The following is a 24,803-nucleotide window of genomic DNA, read 5'->3' as shown; positions in this document are numbered from 1 at the left end:
AAATTTTACAGTTTTTTTTTGTTTTTTTTTTTAAATAACGTACTTCATTAACCCCTGATCAAGACTCAAAGCAGCATCATTGCCGAACCCATAAGGCAGCTACCAATTGATGTTCGGGGGGAGGCTATTATTATTGTTGAGTATAAAACATAAAGGCAAGGGGGTAGGGTGGTGAGCTATGGATTTTGTTTTGGAAACAAAAAATGTTTCCAGTTTTTGGCCCTGAAAAAAAAATTGTTTGTTTCACCCTCAGCTGTCACTATTTATAATGCTAAAATTGATTTTGACTTGTCACCAAAATTTGTCCTGAAAAAAAATCAATAGCTCACGTCCCCCGTCCTCCGCTCCCCCTCCCCTCCACAAAAAATGAAGTAAATAGTTGCTGCCTAATTCATTTGAAAAGGTCTTCCCGAATCAACTTGACGTACACAGAAATATTCGCCACTGACTAAAAAAAGTGTGAGGTAAATGATATGTTTGTCTAGTATATCAGATCCGTTAAATAACACTTAAAATAAATAAAAAAAAACGTTACCCTATTCCTTTACTAAATACTCCTTGGAGAAGAAATACCATTTGAAACGAACAGAAAAGATAAAAATGTAGTGATCCCTAATATCTCAATCCTTTTTTTCGGCTGTAAGCACGCTGCTGCAGCTAACGTTTTCTAATGCGTAATCGAGACATCTCTAGTATATTCAAACTACTACAAATTATAAAAATGGCTTTTATAAAGTAGCAACCACTTAACTTAAAAAAGGGGGAGGGTTATTTTTTTTTTATCTGAGTCAGATTTTTTTCGCGCGTACGTTTTTATTCCTTTTTTTCGATGCTGGTGATCAAATTCTTTTTTTTTTTTCAATATTTTACACTATAATGTATGGGGGAACTCTTGATTCATAATATTTTTTTATCATCTGTATGACCATTTTTATTTTATCAAATTGGGGATCGGAATATTTCCATTCCAACCCCCCCCCCCCATCCCCACCCCCATTTTGAAGTCAAATGGTTGTTCCCTTATCGCTAGAAAAATTGTCCAAATATTTTGAATTTAGTTCTACGTAATGAACATTTAAATGACATATAGTTTACAAGTGGGAACATATATTAAGTACAGGTAGCTAAACACGGTGTATAGATGTGAACAAATGTAATGTGAAACCAGTGTACACTACACTAAACTAATTGTAAACATGTTTACTCTACACGGCGTTTGGTGTGAACACTGCCTAATACTTTGATGAATAGGGTCTTTTCAAAACTGCTACAAATGAGACAAACTGTTACTTGGTATTGATACTAATAAAGTCGATCATTTGATTTTGTAAGGTTTTATGAACTTCATCCTACTTTTTCCTTGAATAGAGTTATGATTGGTGTTATCAAAATATATTGCATCTAATGAGGAATTGTTAGGAAATCTAAGCTTTTGTCTTTATCAAGAAAATCTCACCTCAAATGCTTTTGCTATTATGTTGATGTCACTTTTGGAGAAATAACTCCCAAATTGTCTATACATTTCGACTCTAAAGTTTTGATTTTGGCGTTTCCGATGAATATACAACTTGCCATTACAATTCTTCAAAATATTACAAATTAGACGACCTTGTCTTATCATTGACTTTCCGATTAATGATAATGTTGATCAATTCATTCCCACATTTTATAATAAAACATCCTTAGTTTGAATAAAAGATATTCAATAATTTAACAAAAACTGGACTTCTCCACTGTATTTTATTAATACTACGAGGTATGTTAGTGAGGTCTTAGAAAGTCAAAAAACTCATGTGATGTTGTACGACACACTCCTTGTTAATCTAATTTTTTGTTTCTCAAACTTATTGTATTTCTTTCATTACTTCCACAGGTGATGCCGACAGGGAAGCCGTTCAGTTAGCTTTAGAATATGTCAGCAGAGTAGAACAAAGTCCCTGTACTGGCGGTAACCAGGAGACGCTAGATTTAATCTTTAATCATACCGACTGGGAAGCCTACATCAAACCAGCAATGTTTACGTCAAAGTTCATCACATCAGTTTTGCTTGAAAATAACGGCTCACTCAATTCACTGACCGATGAAACAATTTTTTCTTTAGTTAGGAGTGTTGTTAATGGGCAGACAACTATATTTGCATCTGGCATTGCACTAGAACCAGGAGTACACTCTGAATATTCATCATTTGCTCCATATGCTTACCATAAAAATGGTACTGTATATGTCCATGATATAGCATTATCGTATAACTACCAAGACAACAACAACGTCTTGTGGTATCATAACTTAAAAAAAAGAAACTGGGAAAATGCAACAAGAACACTTTCAAAAACTAAATTAAGGTAGGTTGTAAATTTAATTATTGCATTAATCATATGAAAAGTGCAGTAGTGCATTTGATATTTATATTTTTTCACTACGTGGCATATTTTATAAGTATCTAACTTCCAGGTTGCCCCTTATTGATCCATTATAACTTAATAAAAAAAAAAAGATTATGTTTGTTTCATTCATGTGAAGCGCAGTTTATATATTTTTGTGGTGTCCTGGTGTGCTGCCGTAAATTTATGGAAGGTGTCAGTTGTTATTCTACGGTTAACATGTTGTTGAACTATAGTATTATGTAATATGTATTTTTCTGTGGTGAGTGTCTTGCGTTTGTTTGTACTGTATTCCTGTCACGTAATGTTATCGTTTAAGCGGATTTTTAACATAGCCATATAAGTAGGGGTCTTGGCTAGCCGTACACCAAGTTCCAACACACCGTTTTTTTTAATGTCCCGTACAAAGATAAAAAAAAATATAGCTGTTTTTATCTTCAGTTTTTTTGTATATTGAACAGTGGTATACAATTGCCTTTCTTTGTAAATTTTGTTTCTAGAATTAATAAAATGGAACAGTTACTGATTGATCGTTTTAATATCACTTTAATACTAATGAGGGATGCCAAAAGATCTGAAATTTAATATTCGAATACTCGCTCATGATACTCGCGAGTACTCGAATACTCGGAAAAATCTAAAATGTCTATTTAAAAATTTAGAGTTTTGATGGGACACGGTGGGTTTTTTTTTTTTAACCTTTCATAAACTCATTATAGTATGACAGTCACACCGATTGACAGCTGTATAAAAGACAAACGTATTATTGCAGAACTCAAAATGTATGACTACAAAATATAACTTGGTCCTTAGTAATATCTATTAGTCCTCCATTTTAGTGTCAATATAACGATGAATTACTGACCACCGTTTCTAAAAAATACATATCAAAATAGTAATCACTGTTTGTGTATTTGGTCATGAACCAAACTAGAAACATTCCTGTAAAACAATCAATATTTGCATATAAAAGTCCGACTTTGTAGACAATCAGTATCATCTGTTCCCTTAGAGTTAGTATTTTTTATATAACGACTAGTCCATTCAAGAATATTGGACTTCAAATTACTTGTACGAAACGATAATATATGTTCGTCTTTTACAGTCTTTAGTTTTTTATGTTGTGCTATTTGCACTATTATAATGGTTTGTCTGCTGGTCTTTACATTATTAGCCATGGCGTTGTCAGTGTATTTTTGACTTATGAGTTTGAATGTCTCTCTAGTATCTTTCGCATGTGTAAATTATAAATTGAACAAAAATTAAGTTAAGTAAAAAGTAATTACATTAAATGTACATCTCATACCAATCACACTTACAAAGAAGTCTTAATTATTACATGACAGACTCAAGTAAGTTAACGGCTTGTGAGTTTTTAATCCATGAAAGTGTTGATCCCTGTACAAACACCGTTACAAATATCTCTAATCAGGTGCGTAGGATTCACCGCTGGGCACTTTGATTTTTTTCTCCTTTAGAAATATGATCGACAAATAAAGGCAACAGTAGTATACCGCTGTTCAAACTCATAAATCCATGGACAAAAACCAAAATCGGGGTAACAAACCAAAACTGAGGGAAACGCATAAATATAAGAGGAGAACAACGACACAACATTACAATGTAACTAACACACACAGAAACGGACCAAGAATCAGACAAAATCCCACGAGAATAACAAATATAACATCAACACCAAATACATGAATTTGGGATAGACAAGTACCGTGACACGTCTTATCGCAATGTCAATTTACACTCAAAAATAAGAGAAAACAAACGACGCAACGTTAAATTGTAACACACACAAAAACGAACTATAATATAACAATGGCCATATTCCTGACTTGGTACATGACATTTTTAAAGGAAAAAATGGTGGGTTGAACCTGGTTTTGTGGCATGCCAAACCTCGCACTTTAATGACAATGTTAAATATAACATAGAAATGACAACATAATATTACAGGACTACAATACAAATAAATAGGAAAACGTATTAGACAAAGAAACACATGATTAATGAATAACAAAAAGCATCAGGTTTAAAATTTAATACGCCAAAAACGCGCCTCGTCCACACAAGACTCACCAGTGACGCCCAGATATAAAAGATCGAAAGCGAAAAAAAGTACAAAGTTGTACAGCACTGAAGATCAAAAGTTGAAAAAGGTTGTGTCAAATACGGCTAAGTTTTTATGCTAGGGATAAGAACATCCTTATTATTTAGAACAATTAATGCTATTGCAAACAGTAAATTTTATCAAATGAATATAACAGATATACATAATGAAATTGAAGTATTAACTCATTACATAAAACAAACACGAATACATAATGAATGACCAACACAGAATAGACACACCCGACTCAGTCCAGGCCTCAACGCAGTAAATTATGAAAATGACGTCACATACGATGGTGAAAAAGCATTAAAAATTACGTCACATACGATGGTGAAAAGGCATTATGAAATTTCTGAAACAGCAGAAAATTACGTCACATATGAAAAATTATATCTCAAAAGTAAGATAGAATTAGGATTGATTAAAGATTAAAATAGAACTAAATACTGATATTGCATTTAATTATATGTAGTTTGTTATGAATCCAACTTCAAACGTAAATTATCGTACAGATTATGTTGACCAAAATAAAATCTAATAAATGACGGCGGTGATTAATTTTTGTTTCCATAACACATAAATATAATAGAAAAGACGTCAACACATTTGACAAAATCCGATGAGAATTACAAATTTAACAATAAACATTTAAACTAAATACATGAATTTGGGATAGACAAGTACCGTAACACGTCTTATAATAATGCGAATTCACACTCAGCAAAACAGTCACAATCGGGAATAAGTCACGTTTGGTAATTAAAAGATTAGACGACATAATGACAACCACAATCTACCATGTGGTAAAAATGTCCTTAGCTAGTTTGGTTAAACACACATCGTATGGATCCACCAATTCGTGATGGTGTCCATAAAATTTACGGAGTGTCAATTTAAATCTGTCCTCCTCATAACTTTGTTGGAGAAGTTTCTGCGTAAATAGCACACTCCTGTATATGAAGTCCGTATAGTGTGAACAAGCACGTGAATAACGTATCAATTGTGATATGTAAACACAACTTCGCATGAAGGTCATTTTGACTTTCTAAGTTTTGTTACAACAACTCTTGCACATACAACAATTTCTCGGAACTTAAAAAAACGTTCGTCGTATTACTATAACACATAAAAGTCTCAAGATAAACGTATTGACGTTGTTAATAGATTAAACTAGTAGTACGAAGGGGATATTTCAACTATCTAATGCGAGGGGAAATAATAGACGAAATATCTCAAATTTTATAAAAGGCAAACGAGTATCTGAGTACTGAAATTTTACTCGAGTACTCGGTCTTCTTAGCGATTATCCGAGTACTGGAGTAATCGTTGCCATCCCTACTACAAATGTATATTATAAAATATTTTCAATCATTCTACAATTCAACCTAAAAAGACATTAAAACTGGTGGAAATCCAGTATAAATCATCGGATTATCTCATAGAGAATACAAAATAGTTAGAAGACAAAATCCATTAAAAGCGTACGGATGAAAGATAAATAATATTATTGCCTGTAAGTAGAATAACGAACGTTTTGAATATTTTTAAAATAAAATCAAGATAGATACCATTATACAGTCGTGTACGCCAGACGCGGATTATGATTGATATCGATAATTGAATAAATTGATTTACAGAAAGTTTTAACATGACATTACATCGATTTAATTAAAAATACTGAACTCGAAGGCAGATCCTGCTCCACATGTGGCACCGGTCGTGTTGCTCATGTTAGTATAAATCATGTATAAAGTCTAAGTTCACCTTTAAACATATCCGGTACATAATTTTTATTTTAAATCAAAATGCAACTTAACATTTGTTTAAAATATAAAAGTATATACGATTGGTAATAAAAAAATACATTAAACTCAGTGTGTTGAATACTAAATAAGAAAATTTTATCTTTGAAATAAGAAAATTATTATTGATACTGAGTTGTCGGTCTAAATGCAGACTGGTTATTCGTAAAAAAAAACCAGTTTGCTAAAGTGGTTAATCAAATTGAAATGTAGCCAACACTAAGCTTATATCTGCTCTCTATCAGGTCCGGAAATATATCCTTGGCAGAGAAGGATACAGTTCTACTGACAACAAAGATTGAAGACGGTTTTTGGACCAAACCGTATTTTGACTGCGGCGGAGGGGACATTTGGATGGTTACATATACAACACCGATATTTTCCCTAGATATAAGTGGAAAACCTAAGTTTCAGTAAGTGACATATGATAATTTCTGATAACCAAGTTTATATGTTTTTTTAAATATAAAATATTTAAGTTAAATAAAACTGAATAACAAAACTCATGACAGTTGAATATGGAAACTTTTTTTAAGTTTGTTTTCAGTTTTTTGAGAAATAAAATTTTACCCTGACAAAATTAAATTTTTGTTTCACCCTCAGCTGCCACTATTTGTAATGCTAAAATTGAAGGAAAAAATTGTTTTCGACTTGTCGCCAATAAAATAGATTGTTTTTCGCCGAAGGCGAACAAAAAAGTTCGTCCGGGAAAAAAATCCATCTTGAAGTATTTAAATTTAGTTCATTTATATGTTTTGGAGTTTAGTGTGACGTCCATGTTCAATGAAACTAGTACACAATTTCATTTAGGGGCACACACAGGACTCCCTCCGGGTGCGTGATTTTCTAGCAGCGTTGAATACCCATTGATGGCCTTAGCTGGTGTCTACTCTTTGGTTGGGTTTTTTTTTTTTTTTTTTTGACATATTCCCAATTTACATTCTTAATTTTATTAGCTGAATGATTCTAATGAGATAATCGCCTTAAAGTCATCTTTAAATTTAAAAAATAAATGAAGCAGTTTTTATTATAAAACTTACGTACATATTCTTTTTTTTCTGAATTAAATTCTGTAATTTGTCCAAATCAAGCAGAAATTAACTTTACTTTTTTTTTATCTATTTGTTTCCTAGGCAATAATTCGCCGACATTTTTTTCGTATGCAGTTAACTCAGCGTGACCTTTCTCGTAAAATTCCGTTAGTCGCAATACGCATGTGCAAAGGGGGGAAATACATTAGCAGAGAGAGAGAGTAAACAAACGTAAACATCGCTCCGTCTACGAAATAAACTTTATCTTTTTGTACATGTTTTACACGTTTTTATCTGAATGTCCATGCTTCTTTGTTGATTGTTAACACAGGTGACCATCTTTAATCGCCGGGTTGAAATACGATCAATAATAATGCGTTAAAAATGATAAAAATCGTACACAAAAATAAGTTTAACAATATTTTTCACAAGTAACTCGTTTAATATTACTTTTAATCGATTGCCTGTCATAATAATCTATAATAAAAAAAATTTATTTTTATTTTTTATATTTAATTTATCACTTCATATATATTTTTAAGGGAAAACTTTTTCTATATTAACTTGATTACTGTGTTATTTATTACTAAAGAGGTGTAGCTGGGGTAGATATAGAGCTAACGAATATTGATATCAACCAGTGTGATCCTGATACCAGTAAACATAATGCCTTAGATGTTTTCCGGGAAACTCATAGATGTTATGCGACAACAGAGGTAAATAGATATTTAAATAATTTATTTCGTCAGTATTATTCGACTATTTATTGATTCAATATTTCCTTATATAATACACTATCATGATAAACCGATGACTCTAAAATATAGTCCAAAATAATATTCAAAGAAATAATTACAGGGTTTAATTGTTTACCTTTTATTTTAAGTTTATTCAATTGATCAATAAGTTGATCCGTGTTGTATCTTAATTTACCGGCTCGGTGAACAAAAAACACCGTAAAAATTCCATATGATATAATTTTTCTGAAGGTACAGCCAAACTTCCAAACCAAATATTTTTTTTCTATGAAAGGTTTAAAAATGTCCTGTATCTTGTCAGGAATATGGTCATTGTTATATTATAGTTCGGTTCTGTGTGTGTTACATTTTAACGTTGTGTTTCTTTTGTGTCGTTTGTTGCCTCTCATTTTTGAATGTGAATTCACATTATTACAAGACGTGTCACGGTACTTTTTTATCCCAAATTCATGTATTTAGTTTTGATGTTATTTTTGTTATTCTCATCGGACTTTGTCTTATTCTTAGTTCGTTTCTGTGTGTGTTACATGTGTCGTCATTCTCCTCTTATATGTAATGCATTTCTCTCGTTTTTGGTTTGTGACCCGGATTTGTTTTTTTCTATCGATTTATCAGTTTTGAACATCGGTATACTACTGTTGCCTTTATTTAAGTAATTTGCAGTAACCCAATACTTGATTATTAAATCAAGAGTTCCAAATAATGAAGTTGAAATCATCTCTTCGTAAATTTTACGGAAGCCATCACAAGTTGGTTGACCGTTATGGAATAACCGTTTCACATTTGCTATCGGATATGCCCCTTACGTTGTAACTACAATCCCCTTCCCTTTCATAAATGTGACCTACCGAATTGGACTATTTACCGGATTTGTAATCTCATAAGCAACACGACGGGTGCCACATGTGGAGCAGGATCTGCTTACCCTTCCGAAGCACCTGAGATCAACCCTAGTTTTTGGTGGGGTTCGTGTTGTTTATTCTTTAGTTTTCTATGTTGTGTCATGTGTACTATTGTGTGTCTGTTTGTCCTTTTAATTTTGGCCATGGCGTTGTCAGTTTATTTTCGATTTATAAGTTTGACTGTCCTTCAGGTATCTTTCGTTCCTCTTTTTTAACTCGATAGGAACAAAAGTAAACAAAAATACTCAAATTCGAGGAACTTCTAAATGGAGAATCCCAGATCAAAATGCAAATTCAAAAGCTCAAACACATGAAATGAATGAAACAGATGTCTTTTTCTTGACTTGGTACAGGCATAATAAGAAACCAGTGCTACATGGATAAGGTGCATTCAACTCCAAAAAGTCATTACATACATGGGTACACATTGCAAATTAGTTGGAATAAACTATGCGTTTTGCTTTTGTGTAACAAGATGCTATAACGTCTGCATCTTGCTATTTTTTGTTTGGTTTTAAAGAAAAGAAATATAAATTAAACTGTCAATTGTTCTTGAACAATTGAGAGGTCTTTCCTTTTTTAATGTAAAATACATGTTCCAACAGACGTAGAATGTATTGAAAAGGTCAAGGTCAACCTTAAAAAGCTCGAAAACACACTAAAAATCCTTTAAATAAGGTTAAAAACACTAAATTCGCTATCTGGGACATGACCTTGACCTTTGACCTTTTGACCTTTGTCAAGGTCATCGGTCCCCAATGCCATTACTGAAGACCCCAAGGGTCTAGGACCTTTGGTTATATAGTAAAAGCTGATTTTGTCTTTTCAAAAACCTAAAACAGGGGTTATGCCCCTTATAGAAAGGTCAAATCTCTTTGGTCAAAATGTAACAAAGTTGCGCCATAATGACCCAAACATTTTCCACCATTTAAAACTTCTGTAAGTATAATGGTTTCTGAGATTATCCCATAACAAGGTGTTAGGTCAAAGGTCAAGGTCAACATACAAATTTGACCTTGAGGTATTTTTTAAAGATACATGAAATGATGATGATTGGTGAAGATCCTATGTGTCTACGACTTACGGTTTCTGAGTTTTGGTGGCCAACCGACACCGGTTAATTTTCATAGGGGCATAACCCTACCAATGAGTCGTTGAATCTTTTCGATCCAAATGTAACGAAGAACCGGGCTCTGGTCCTGAACAAATTTCACCCTTCATTTTTTTTCTACCTATTACGGTTACGGTGTTGGAACGATAACAAGGTTTTGGGGTTTCGGAGGGATTACTCCGAACCGACAAAATATTTCGACTCACAGGGTGAGTTCCGGATAGGTATTCATGACACCCATACAAAGTGTGAACATGAAAGCGACACGTCTTACGGTTACGGAGGGAAATTTTGTCAAAGTTTGGCGGAACAAGAAGAATAATAATAATAATTAAAAACCAATTGTTCAGAGAACAATTGAAGGTCTTTCAACTAATAAAGATCTATTTTGATGTGAAAATATTAAAATTCAGTTGAAAATGTCAGTTCCTATGGCTTTATGATGAATAAATATGAATTTAAAGCAAAGGTCAAAATCTAGAACGTCCAATTAACCTTTGACCTTGACCTCAATTTCAAGGTCATAGACTAAACATCTCGAATCAAAAGACACTAGTTCCTTAATATGTATGGTTTATGAGTAATATCACTTTACGCATAATTCTAAATATAAGAGGGACAAAAACTCCCATGTATTGTCTACGCACCCTTGCAACCAAAATTTATAAGTTACGACATGTCGCAACTAACAATTTAGTAAAAATAATTTGTTGATATCTTATAAGGTTAATGAAAATAAGTGAAAATAAGCCAAAATCAAAATTTACAATTTGACCTTGACCTTTGACCTTGACCTAATTTTCATTTTTTTGGACCAAGGATCTTAAATCAAAGTACCCTAGGTCTCTATCACTTATGGTTTTCCAGTTTAAAATACATTTCAAAATTTCAAATACAAAAGGGGAAATAACTCTCATATGGAATCTCTATACGGCTTCGGTCAAAATAAAACAGCACATCCTGAGGATATAATGAGCAAGTTGCAAAAATAAATTTGTCGGTTTCTTATAGGGTTGTGAAGATTACGCGATAACAAGAAAAACAGTGTTTGGGGAGATAACTCTTATATGGGAAAGATTTTGGTTACACGGAGTCAGTTACAAAAGCGTAATAACTGTTCGATATCATATACCATATGTCTTAGCGACATCTTGCGAAACAAAAATACAGCGAAGGAAAAAAAAGTTGGCGGAAGAAAAAAAATAATAATAATAATAATCAGAACAAAACCAATAGGTCTTTCAACCAAAAAGGTTGAAAGACCTAATAATCAGAAGAAATACAGTAAGGTCTTTCCCTTTAGTAAAAGGAAAGACCTTAATAAATGCAGTAAGTATACGTCCTAATTCGGTCGTCAATTATTAAGGTCTTTCCTTTTACTAAAGGGAAAGACCTTACTGTATTTCTTCTGATTATTATTATTATTATTATTATTATTATTATTATTATTATTATTATTATTCTTTTTGTTCCGCCAAACTTTGACGAAGTTAGCCTCCGTAACCGTAAGACGTGTCGCTTTCATGTTCACACTTTGTATTGGTGTAATGAATACCTATCTGGAACTCACCTTGTGAGTCGAAATATTTTGTCGGTTCGGAGTAATCCTTCCGAAACCCAAAAACCTTGTTATCGTTCCAACACCGTAACCGTAATAGGTAGAAAAAAAACAAAGGGTGAAATTTGTTCAGGACCAGACCCTGGTTCTTCGTTACATTTGGATCGAAAAGATTCAACGACTCATTGGTAGGGTTAGGCCCCTATGAAAATTAACCGGTGTCGGCTGACCAACAAAACTCAGAAACCGTAAGTCGTAGACACCTAGGATCTTCACCAATCATAATCAATTTATGTATCTTTGAAAAATACCTCAAGGTCAAATTTGTATGTTGACCTTGACCTTTGACCTAACACCTTGTTATGGGATAATCTCAGAAACCATTATACTTACAGAAGTTTTAAATAGTGGAAAATGTTTGGGTCATTACGGCACAACTTTGTTACATTTTGACCGAAGAGATTTGACCTTTGTTTAAGGGGCATAACACCTGTTTTAGGTTTCTGGAAAGACAAAATCATCTTTTACTATATAACCAAAGGTCCTAGACCCATGGGGTCTTCGGCAATGACATTGGGGACTAATGACCTTGACAAAGGTCAAAAGGTCAAAGGTCAAGGTCATGTCCCATATAGCGAATTTGGTGTTTTTAACCTTATTTAAAGGTTTTTCAGTGTGTTTTAAAGCTTTTCAATACATTCCACGTCTGTTTGAACATGTATTTTACATTACAAAAGGAAAGACCTCTGAATTGTTCAAGAACAATTGACAGTTTAATTATGTCTGCCTTTCTTCGCAATGTAGAAGAATAATCCATAGGGAAAGATATAGTTAGATACAATGTTCAAACAATTATATAATTAACATAAAAGGTGGAGCTACTCAAATAATATTCTTTCTTGTGTTTTTTTACAAATTAAACGGCAACATGATTCCACGGTCGTCTGTTAAGTTATTCTTTGTCTCTAGAGTTTATATTGTCTATTTTGTTTATCTTTGTTAACATAGTTGTTTGTTTTATCGTGATTAGGATTATAACTCAATGCTGACTATTGTACTTTAATTTTTGACAATGTTACTTATTATATCTTTTGTTTTAGCTGAACATTGTTGTCATTATAAAGGAATTCTATGCGACTGCCAGAGATTTAGCTAAGTATAAAACCAGGTTTGATCAAACATTTTCTATATGCCTGTATTAATCAGAAATATGACAGCTGTTTTGCATTTGACTTATGTGTTTCAACTTAAGGACGGAAGCGGTTTCAGTAAGTTAAAAAAAAATTGAGATCTGTATGAATATTTGTCGCAATTTATCGCCAGTTTGACATAACTAAAGAATCATATATTTAAAACGGAAAGAAATAAAACCAAGTTCTTTAAAATGAAATTATATTTTATTTTTATTTTTTTTTCTCTTTAGTGTAGGTTTCTGAAAGGACAAGGTTTTAAAAGAGGTGCTTATCAGTGTGTATGCAGCAAAGGGTACTACTTTCCAAATGTGAATGCACAGGTTAAAGCTTTCAATGGTCTTGAAGTGGAAAACGCCTCGGATCCAACACAATATAAATGTTTACCTTGTATGGAGGGTTGCAGGGAGTGTGTTGATGACTCACCATGCCTTTATCAGTTCTTGTTCTTATTCAGGTTTCCTGTTTTACTTGTTACTCTGCTGACGTGTATTGGTATTGGAGTTTTGTCTGCTGTAACTGTTTGTTTCAGAAATAAATTGGTACAATTGTTTTGATTAGTTTAGAATATGCTTATGAATAAAAACATTAGGTTATACGATAAAGGAGACGCCGACACTTCACATATGAAAACAAAAAATACGTTTAGTGTAAATGTCTGTCTTCAACAGTAATATAAGTCTCTATACTATATACTTACACTTACAATGGTCTGAGTATTTACTATTATGGAAGAAACAGACAAAACAAGGAGCACATTCATGCCCTACCGTTAAAGCATACAAGAAAAATAGCGAAAATCAAAAGTGATAATACAGTCAAAAAACCTTGTGTTGAACTAGATTTTGTCTGGGCGACAATTTAACATAAATTATTTCAAATATGTCTTTCATTCTTTCTGTGAGCGTTGAAGGGGAATACTTGAATGTATAAAAGATTAATAAAAATTGAATGTATATATATATTTTTGTAAGAAGAGAGGGACTTAGAGCTTGTAAACACTGAGAAGTATCAAAATTTCGTTCACACATCTCCTAAAGAAGAAAATTTTACTAAAGCATAAGCATGTCGATGAAGAGGAGATATAAATATCTTCATCTCCTATCTTTTCGTTCTATATTGGTTGCGTAAATCTTCATTAATTCATATGCATTACGCTGAATGGTACCTATCGTAATGCACCAAACCGTTTTAGAGGATGCTGATTACGAATATATTTGAAATCATGGAAGCACACATAAAAGTTTAAAAATCCTAAAACTTATAGAATGTAAGGAGAAAGCAGTGTTCAAATGAGTAGTTATAATGAGCTCACAAACAGACACCAAAACACGTTTTATTATAAACAATCCATGAAATGAAGTGGAGAAAGTGTGTCGTGCCATCAGAAAATCACCTTGGAAACAAATCTCCTTTTTTTAAATTTTACAAGGCAATAAAGACTGGAAGTCCAATTTTCTTGTTGCTAATGTGTGGAGGGGGAACATTGATATGCAGTACGGTAGGTCTACTTATAGCAAAAATAAATTAGTGATATATGTTATCATTTTCTTAATAAATTCTACATGGTTAAAGTTAGAATGTCCTTTTCTCCTCTTTTAAGGGGCTCCTGGGTATAAATCTTTTTTTTTCTAATATAGGATTTGGCTATATTTTTTTATAAATGAACTTTATCATATACTTAAAAGAAAAATGAAATAAAAAAATGGAGTCACCGTTAATTTAAGCTCACAATTTGACTCCGGAAGAAGCAAACATTTTTGTTAATGTCCTTTTTTTCTGTTGAACTAATAGGAGAAATAGAGGTAATATCGAAATAAAAAAATAAACTAATTACAGAAATCGCTTAAATTTTACAATTATTTAGTTTATGTACAGCTTATATGAAAACAATAATAAAAATATAGGTCACCGATGAGTTAAAAAAGATATTTTAAATTTAATGCCAAAAAATGGCATTTTTGCACCAAAAGTCATCTGGGGCCAAACCGAATCGATTTTTTGGTTAATTTTTTTACCATATCATAAAGTAATAACTGATAGTGTAATAAATAAAATTTGTTATGAAAAAATAAAGGTTCAATTTTTTGCTGAAATTTTTATACCCACGAGCCACCTTAAACTACATTCGTCACTCAAAGTTTTAAAAGTTTATACAGTTTTTCTTTTATGTTTATATTCTGTACTGTAGACTATTCTATGACATTCAGTCAAATTGAAATATGGTGCTGATCATCCCTAAAAGACTGATCACCCTTAAAATTATGTTTATGTTTTAGTATACAGTTTTCTATATATATATAAAAAAAAATGCATATCCTGCAATAACAGAAATAAAATAATCGGTGTTAAGAATTTCTTAAAATTTCAGGGATTCTTTGCCTATCCAAAAGCTACAACATTTCTGTGCATATCACAGAACTGGGTGTATCATATAGGTTTCAACCTGATGTATGGTGCGCTCGTAATAAAGACATGGAGGTATGTTTGTAGTTCCTGTATTTAGGGATATGTATTTATTGTTACATGCTTGTATTTTCTCAATTAGATTTATAGATCATTCTATGGTTGATTTTTTTAGAATCCAGTAAATAAATATAAACTGATCTGAATCACCAGAAGTGTGTTTTACCTCCGTAAGACTCAGCAATAGCGCTCGAATCAAAAACAGATGAAAATCCAAATCACATACAAAGTTAGAGAGCATTTTCAAAATTGCTGTGCCAAATACGACATTGGAAATATATACCATGCGTAGAAATTACATCGGGTGTTTGAATAAAACACAACACGAATACAATTGCATAAATCTCAATCAAATTTTATGGAAAATATATCCTCTTAAAAAGAAACAAAGTCTCATTTTCCCATTGTGCTTTCCTATGAGATCGATATTGCATTTGTGCAATACAACTGATAAAATAACAGTTACATCGATCAGGTGCGTTATTATAGAATTTATCAATTGGAATTCAAAGAAAGGGGATGACAAATCCTGAAATAAAGACTATAGCAAATCATATACAACTTCTTGTGTTAAAAGGAGATAAAGCAGATAAAGATTGTTAGATCTTGTTTTTATTTACTTTATTTTCTTTTTAGAATAGCAATTATTTTCCGACCAGCAAGTAAATACAAAAAAGTTCATCTGCCAGACAAGGAGCTTTTAAAACGATTTTTACCGCCTATGTGTGTTGTAATTCTATATCTCTTAGCCTGGACGATATCGGAGAAAGGGGTGACAGAAACTTTGGAAACTTCTAATTTACTTAAATATGATGTTTGTTTAAACAGATATTGGCTTTATTCTATTCAATGTGGTTAGTATTTTTTTCTTGTGTCGAGTTTATCAGAAAAGACATTAATAGAATTATGTTTGTATTTATATCAAGAGCATAGATAATGTTGAATATCAAAAAGGTTACAGCCGATTGAATTTAGTGTATAGGTAAAGACATCTTTGATTAGCTTGTTTGCTAGCGGACCCATGAAGTCATTATTATTTAAGATATACTACCCTCCTTTGTAAGTTGCATAGTCCTACAGACAGATAGATTGGTTATCTGTCGGACTAGTCTACTCTTCAATGAGGGTAGTTTACTTTACCTAATAATGAATGCACGGTTCAGCAGCAAGCAAGCTAAACAAAGACGTAACCTTTAGTTATACACTCAATACAGTCGGCAGTAAACATATAAAAATTGCTCGACTATTTTACAAAATAACTAGTTCATTGTTAAATGGTACAACAGAACCATTATAGTATAATAAATTCAAAATAACTTGTAGAGATCTCAGAAGATTATCGGATGAGTCTAAGGATCATTACCTTTTTCGACTAATGAATCATAGAGTGAAAATAGATGAAAATATAATTGACAACTTTATGGAAAGCGGAAGGCACTAGAAGAGGATTTCAAGACAGAAACAGATTTTTGCATAGTTACACGTATCATCCAATCTCTATAATTAAATCATCAATTTAAAAGTCATTTACGAGGCTAGGACTTTAATATCAATTCTTCGACCTACTGGACTGGATAAATCAGATAACCTACTGGTACCATTGTAGAAATTTTTAAATATTGCATTTCATCTCCTTGCAATATTTTTGCAAAATATTATCAAATTTACAATTCTTTTACCTGAAGGTCAGTTCATTACTCCAGACATTTAATCTGCCCTTATCAATAAAAACTGAACGCTACGATATATTTTATAAATCCTAATCTGGCGTGAAACACCTATATTGATATATCAATTAATCCAAATAATGAGACCCACTCAACGTAAATAAAACAACAATTACTCAATCTTTTTGAGATAATCATCAAAACTAATACATCAAACGAGCAGGAAAGTATATCTCAACGAGTTTCGTTTTGTTAATATTTCAGCTGAGGTATTTCTTTTATTTGTTGGTGGTTACATGTGTTATCTGGTGAGAAAGGCACCTGGTCATTTTAATGAAAGTAAATACATCACATGGGCAGTGTATAATGGAATAATACTTGGCAGTTTTCTGCTGATTCTAACGTAAGTTAATTCGTTATCTTTTAACTAGTTCATTATGAAATGGTACAACATATATATAGTTATTAGTCTTGTGCGGAAACATTCTGTTTTACTAGATAATAGCCTCTTATTAAACATTATTTACTTGTGATATGATATTAAGTATTTCTCGTAGAAACGAATCAAGATAAGAGGCTTATAATTTAGTTTATGTTTACTGGCGTTTTTCTTTTTCTTTACGTATTTCGTTAAATATTTTTCTTAACTAGTGCATAATATAGTGAGTGATACACAGAGCCTAAGATAATTATCGTTATTTTATTCTGGCATTATGCTTGAATCTATTTTTTTCTTTCTTTTCATGTTTGGCAGAGTCTACTACCTTTCCGTTTCTGAAAGCCTTTTTGACAGAGTCTCCTTTATGTGGTGAAAATGTTGAAAAAAACATTTTCATTTGTTTAAAGTATCCTCTGTATGGAACACCAACTATAATTTTCCTCAAAATCGCTTATAAAACCGGATTTTTAATGCGATATACATAGCATGACTTCTATTTGTCTCCCCTACTACGGATTTTTTTTTAATATTGATAGATATAAAAACTATTCATGAATCTGTTTATTATACAATAGTATTGCAAAATGTTAATACAAATAGTACTGGGTTCTAGTGTATTTTAGCCAAAAAAAAAATTAAAAAAATTATCATGGTAGAAATATTTTAGTCGAATAAAAACTAGTCATTGAGACATGTCTTAACCGAACGCTGTCCTGTAACCAGACTAGTGTATGAATAATATTTGCATTATAAAACGCATTTTAGTTTCCAGTATTTCATAATAATATATCTATACAGCTTACTTATTAAGACTGACTCATTTTCATAGTAACTGACATCAAAATGAATTTATAAGATATTTGACTTGTTTGTACATGTACTACATTAGATACATTTGTCTGTTTATGCTGAAAAACTAATCTATTGACATTTTCAGACATTTGATTGGTCATTCATATGGACCAGATTTGCTGTACCTATTGCAAGGGCTGCAGATTCAAGCGTTCGTTACAATAACTTTGACATTAATCTTTATTCCAAAGGTGAGTGCTAAAAACAATGGTAATACATTGTTTTGAACTATATTATCTTTACAAAAAAACGCTTTGATGTGTCAGATAATTTTTGTTCTGATAATAAAAAAAAACTTGAGTGTATCTATGAAAAAAATATTCTTATAAGACAAGATAGTTCAGCTATCATTTATTCTCATTCAAGTTGTAGGAATATGGTTAATTGAACTTCTATTTTCCGGTAGGAAAAAGTAAATGCATGTTATGGAAAGGCGTCCGTCCAGCAGATAGGTGAATAATTGTGCACTTTGTGTTAAAAGCATAAAATTTGGTAGAAACATAGTTTGGACCATTCTAAACAAAATAAGATATGGAGGCAAGCTTGATTTGATCCATTTCCGGTTTTATCATCAAAATGGCGGACATGCATTTGATAACTGATTAATGGTTACCCAGCAGATAGGTGAACAATTGTGCACTATGTTTTAAAAGCATAAAATTTGGTAGAAACATAGTTTGGACCATTCTAAACAAAATAAGTTATGGAGGCAAGCTTGATTTTATCCAATTCCGGTTTTATCATCAAAATGGTGGACATGCATTTGATAACTGATTAATGGTTATTCAAATCTCACAGCTGGTAGCCAAAGTTTGCTGTGTAGACTATAATATTATTGTGTATTCATGGTTTGAAATAATGTATCATTTCTTTGAAACCCTCGGGGTATTTTATTCAGAAATTTGTCACTTCCGGTAAAAAATATCACAAGTAAACGTAATTTAGAGACAAAACACATATGTTTGATAAAAAAAAAACAATGTTGTCCAAAAAAAGGTTTAATATCCTTGACCATTAATATTGTTCGATCAAACATCAGCATAACGAATCGTTCGATTAATTGCGTAATAGTAGTGTCGACATTCAGAGTACTCACGTGGGTTGCGTCCAATATCGTAGCGGCTGCAAAGGGCTCGGTAGATGTATGACTATTGAACGTGTAGCTAGCCTAGCTGCAACATAGATATAGATAGCAGCTAGACTAGCTACTCGTTCAGTAGACAAACATCTACGTAGCACTACGTAGCTGCTACGATATTGGACGCAACTCTGGTCTCTCATAACGGTGTATACTCTTGTGACACCATTCAATACCATTCATGTATCCCCTGTTTTTTTTTTCACCTTAACCAGCGATCTATGCCACAGTGTCGAATACAGTGAATGCATGGAAAACAGGCAATGCATATGCTTTTTCTTGTCCTAAAAAGTTAGCAAGCTCATGAATTAAAATGTATACGAAGTGGTTTCCAGTCCCAAAGCAACCCATAAATATCAGCTGCATTGTCACAATGACATGAAACAAGTACTAATACATCGGTAACAACTGTAGCAATAATTCTCATCTCGAAAATGTGTTCATCCATCTGTTAATTTGACAGAAAATGAATGAGCTCTGTTTTGTTTTTATCTACACGTGAGAAGCTCTATCAGTTTAGTGGTTAGCATGATTGCCTTTGACAACGTCTCCTTGTACTGTCAATCTTTATATTGTCTACAATAGTTACATCTTGTCAATGGTTCTTAAAAGTAAAATCACAAAAATACTAAACTCAGAGGAAAATCAAATCGGAAAGTCCCTTTTCTATTCAACGAACGACGAATAGTATCAACAACTGCCGAAGGAGCTATATCTTTAATTGGTATACAGAACAAGCAGTTCGTTGCTGTCTTCAAGAAATTGATTTCCTATCTCTTCTACCACAGAACCTACATCATGGATAAACGACATTTGAACTCTTAGTTTCTGCTCATGGTCAGTTGTGTTCTCTTCATCAAGAAATCGATATATATGACTGTCCCTCTAGTATCTTTCGCCCCTCTTCTCAAACTCTTTAGCATGTCTTGCCATTTCTTGTCAAGCTGCCATCCATCTTCGCAGGGCTAATGGGTTATCTGTTAACAGTGCCTCCATCCGACTTAACAACATGTTTATTTCATGTGTTCTGTCAGACAGTGAACCATTATTTCTAAGTGCATATGTTTCTTTAGATGCATGATGACGGATTTTTGGAGAGTTAACGTTAAGGATTCGTTTGTAGCTGTTAAATATAAATATCCAAGCAATCGTTAGTGTTTCCAGCTTATAAGAATCGGTTGTTATATATTGTCCATACAACAACATACTAACAAGAGCTACAAGAGATATTGGAACATAATTCTCCTCCCAGTTCACTGGAAAACTACCGTCAAACCAAAATGTAACACTAAACATGTCTCTGCGAATTATTGTTACTGCTTTATAAATCTGCATTTAGTTTTAGTCAAAGGCATCATCACCTGCTTTCTGAAACGAGGGTTCTATATTATCTTTGAAAGCAAGTTAATTCTCTTTCTCTTGTTTTTATTCCTGAATATCAGGTAAATAAGCAAGCATTAGATATAAGAAGTTGTATGAGTGCCATTGAGACAAATCTCCATCCATGTCAAACATGTGAAAGCTCTCTCACAGGCAAACAACCCATAATTTTAAAATGTAAGAAGTCTATTCTTTTATCTTGAATTATGAACTCCGTCTTCAGTGTCAACATCTAGATTCCTTATTCGCCAATAGAAAAAAACCTGACATCTTGAATCCTGGTGCTAAATCTTCTTCGGTTATGGAATCTTCATTGTAGCTGATGATGTCAGCTAATGCGATTCCATTGCTTATTCGTACGTCTCTTCCTTATCCAGTCTGATCTTCACTAGAGACTTTTGATGCCTGTCGATAAAGATAAGCAAGACATTGAACATGATATTTCGTTTCTTGTACAATGAGGTCCCAAGCACTGAGCTTCTCTAATAAAGTTGTGTACTGAAGCATTTGTACACATTGACGGTGTGGGTGGATTTCCAGCTCCGATTGCCTGTTTTGTTTACACATCATCTGTATCCTTTTGATGTCTTATTTTAGCTCTCTTTAGTTCTGTGTTTAGATGGCAGGTCTTATGCCATGTGGCATTGTTTTTGTACGTAGTACGTGGAAGACCCCTGCCATCATATTGTGTATACAGATGGGTCGTAGACGGTAAACATGGAAGTTCTTTGTATTTAACGAGATTTCCAGCCAAAGTAACATATCTAGCAGCAATATTGATACAATTTGAGGGTGTAGGGCATTGCAGCTATTTGTCTGTCATATTTTGACAAATTATAGATTTAACATTGAGAATAGAAATAGGAATATATCAAAGAGACAACAAACTGACCAAAGAGCAGACAATAGCCGAATGCCACCAATGGGTGTTCTATGCAGCGAGAAATTCCTGCAACCGGATGTGGTCACCAGCTGGTCCCTATACAAATGGTGTACTAATTCGGAGTAAATGGATGTCACACTAAATTCCAAAGCATATAAATGAACTAAAATCCAGTCAACCTCTTCAACATTTGGGGACGAACTACCTGGTCTTCGATTATCTGATGCCTCAATAAGTTTAAATCTTTAAGAGCTCATCTTTCAATTGTTATTTAGACTCTTGGTTTATCGAAGTGTATGTCTATCTTCATTCAAATGTAATAATGAAACAGTAGTGTTCACCATATCATTTGAATTTTAATGATCTCCAAAGAAATAAATACCTAATTCTATTACACCATTTCTCTCACTTTTTGCAAATTGAATACATTTTTCTTGAATTTTGACATGAAATTTCGACCGGAAGTTAACCAAACTCATCCAAATTGCTGCTTCAGCAACACTTATACCCATCTAATACGATTCAGATCAATTAAAACATCAGTTCTTTTAGTTTAAACTAAAAAAAATTGAAAGAGAATTAAGAAAAGTTGATATTTAAACATGCATCCGCCATTTTGGATTTTACCGGAAGTTAACTATATTTCCAGCTTGCCTCCATATCTAAAATTGAATAGTATAGATAGAAGTATGTTTGAACAAAGCTTGGTGCTTTTAACACGAAGTGCACAATTCCTTCATATATTGCACCTATCTGCTGGACTATTGCTTGTGCGGGTGTATTACAACGAATTCACGACATTAACACGCCACAAAGTCATTCCATCAACTATTTGATAAGTTTTATTGCAAGTAAACATTTGTTTTCAAGATAATGTCATACTCAAAGGATAAAAGACGCACGGTCACAACTGTCCAGAAATATTTTAGTTTCACGAATTCTATTTAAAAACTGGGTTTGACCTTTAAGGGTTAGGAGATGCTGATCTATCAGATGGATTCAGACAAAGAGCTTAATTACCACTACTTATTGGCTGTCTACAAGCGGTAACATATATTAAAGCCAATTAAAAACTAATCAGAATTAGCATTAAACTATTCTATGATACTGACATTTATAAAAGTAAATACTATCCGATTTAACTACTTTGTGTTGTTGCAGATTTCAGCTTTGTACAAAAAGGAAGACATTAAGCGTGCTAACGATACTTTCAAAACCGAATACGACAGCAAATATCTGAAGACAAATACCATTGAAGCTACACCATTAAAGTCAGTTGGGACACAGACATATGAATATGCAGCATCAGATAAAAGGGTATTGATTCTGAAAAAAGATTCTTATATTCCTATTTCCCAAAACATTATAAAAATCAATCTCTGACATTTGAATTTAAAGTTAAGGATACCTATCTAAGTTTATTTGAATCGAAAAAAACAACGTAGAAAGTAGTACAGGAATTGAAAATCTCAAAACCTGTAATTGATAAGTTTTTAAACAGAACAGAATAGTATGAAACTTTGCACGAAGCAATGCTAAATTTCTCGTCATTATCACTTATTTGCTAATTAGTTTGTTGAATAGACTTATAGATTATCTTTTTTCTTATCATATGTCCAGTGATTTTTTATAAAGTGCAATAGTAGCAATCTCAATATTGCATTCACTGGCTTTCTTCAGCTCTAAAATGACAAAATAATCTGGACATTTGGGTTTTCAATAATCTTTAACGTCGTGCTGTAATTTGTTTCGCTGATGAGTTTAATAGTCAAAAGAGCGAGATTTGAATTCTAGTATATATAATGAATTTATTCATAAGGGTTTCTGAAATTTTGACATTTTCTGCTTATAAAATATTATGATCAGTTCATCTTGCATATTCCAATGTTTTGTATCTTTTTTTTTACAGAGAAAAATGTTTTGGACGTCTGTTTCCAAGTTGTCGTTAAACAGTCAGACTAGAGTTGAACCTATGATTGATCATTTACCCTTACCAAATTGTGAAAACAACAAAGAACTATCCTTTTAGTTAAATAAACAGACCCGCCTTATGTTGAAGAACAAAAACAAAGTACTGTTTAATGAATTTTATGTTAGCTAGACATTATTCTAATAAAGATTGCTATTGAATCCTACTTATACAAATATACAAAACACGTACAGTGCCAACTTGGGCATGATTGAAAGGACATATATTGTTGTAATGTGCATCTTGGTCTGTTAAATTGGTATCCCAAATATTATGATTATGATCAATTTAATGTCTTTTTTCAATTTGTTTTTTTAATTAGAATATTTTCACATATGCGAATATTGATAGGGAAAAAAAATCATAAAAATACTGAACTCCGAAGAAAATTCAAAACGGAAAGTTTTGGTGGCCGGTTAAGGACATTTCGCGTTTTCGCGTTTTCGCATTTTCGCCTTTCATATTCTATAGAGCGAAAACGCGAAAACGCGAAATGGCCTTAACCGGCCACCATAGAAAGTCCCTAATGAAATGGCAAAATCAAAAGGTCAAACACATACAACAATTATATACAAATTATTTTTACTAAATAGTTACAAAAAATCAAAAATACAAGAATCTGATGATTCAAATCGTACTTCTGGACCCAACTGCACCACGGAAACATAGTCATAAAAGAACAAAATCTGGATGTACAAATATCAAGCCGCTCCAAGGTCATACGACCAAAAGAAAAATAAGAGTACATAGGCAGCTAAAAGGAAAACTGTATTGTAAATACAAAAAAACACAACGTCAGCTTCCAAAATCTAGAACTGAAGTCAATCATGTTTTACTAGTGAGTGACACACTGAATATTTATCTATAACTAAGTTATAATCCATAAAGTATGTGTAATTTCTGGTGATCTTTTTGAAAACAATCAAGCCTCAATAATGTTAAACTCAGGACACTTTACAAAGCATGAAAATCAGTGGAAGAATTAAGAATTGAATGCTTCTTTTTGTAACTTAATTGGGGTGTAAAAGCGTTGACCGAAGTACATTTTTTCCGCGCTTCATTCTAGAAATGTGCGCACGGTCAACGCTTTTACAACACTATGAAGTTACAAAAGCATTCAATACTTATAATTACATTTTTTAGCTATGATC

The 24,803-nt window shown here is 32.6% G+C and overlaps 1 protein-coding gene across 1 annotated transcript; it reads left to right on the top strand.

Annotated features, from left to right (window-relative positions):
• The first annotated feature begins 1,404 nt into the window (after positions 1 to 1,404).
• Positions 1,405 to 23,915, top strand: LOC143066803 (metabotropic glycine receptor-like). Its single transcript, XM_076239612.1, has 11 exons — positions 1,405 to 1,414; positions 1,874 to 2,342; positions 6,554 to 6,721; positions 7,932 to 8,055; positions 13,092 to 13,205; positions 15,230 to 15,339; positions 15,961 to 16,178; positions 17,256 to 17,394; positions 18,368 to 18,473; positions 22,845 to 23,000; positions 23,593 to 23,915. The coding sequence occupies exons 1-11, from the start codon at positions 1,405 to 1,407 to the stop codon at positions 23,710 to 23,712; spliced, it is 1,734 nt and encodes a 577-aa protein (XP_076095727.1). The 3' UTR covers positions 23,713 to 23,915.
• Positions 23,916 to 24,803: the final 888 nt, after the last annotated feature.

The sequence above is a fragment of the Mytilus galloprovincialis genome, chromosome 3 (genome assembly GCF_965363235.1).
Source record: "Mytilus galloprovincialis chromosome 3, xbMytGall1.hap1.1, whole genome shotgun sequence".
Classification (NCBI taxonomy): domain Eukaryota; kingdom Metazoa; phylum Mollusca; class Bivalvia; order Mytilida; family Mytilidae; genus Mytilus; species Mytilus galloprovincialis.
The sequence above is the reverse complement of the archived record's forward strand: the minus strand, read 5'-3'. Positions and strand labels throughout refer to the sequence as shown.

Coding starts and splice junctions, on each gene's coding strand:
- LOC143066803 (XM_076239612.1), top strand. Junction 13,206..15,229: donor AAGCTTTCAATGGTCTTGAA/GTGGAAAACGCC, acceptor TTAAAATTTCAG/GGATTCTTTGCCTATCCAAA. Junction 23,001..23,592: donor ATGCAGCATCAGATAAAAGG/GTATTGATTCTG, acceptor TTTTTTTTACAG/AGAAAAATGTTTTGGACGTC.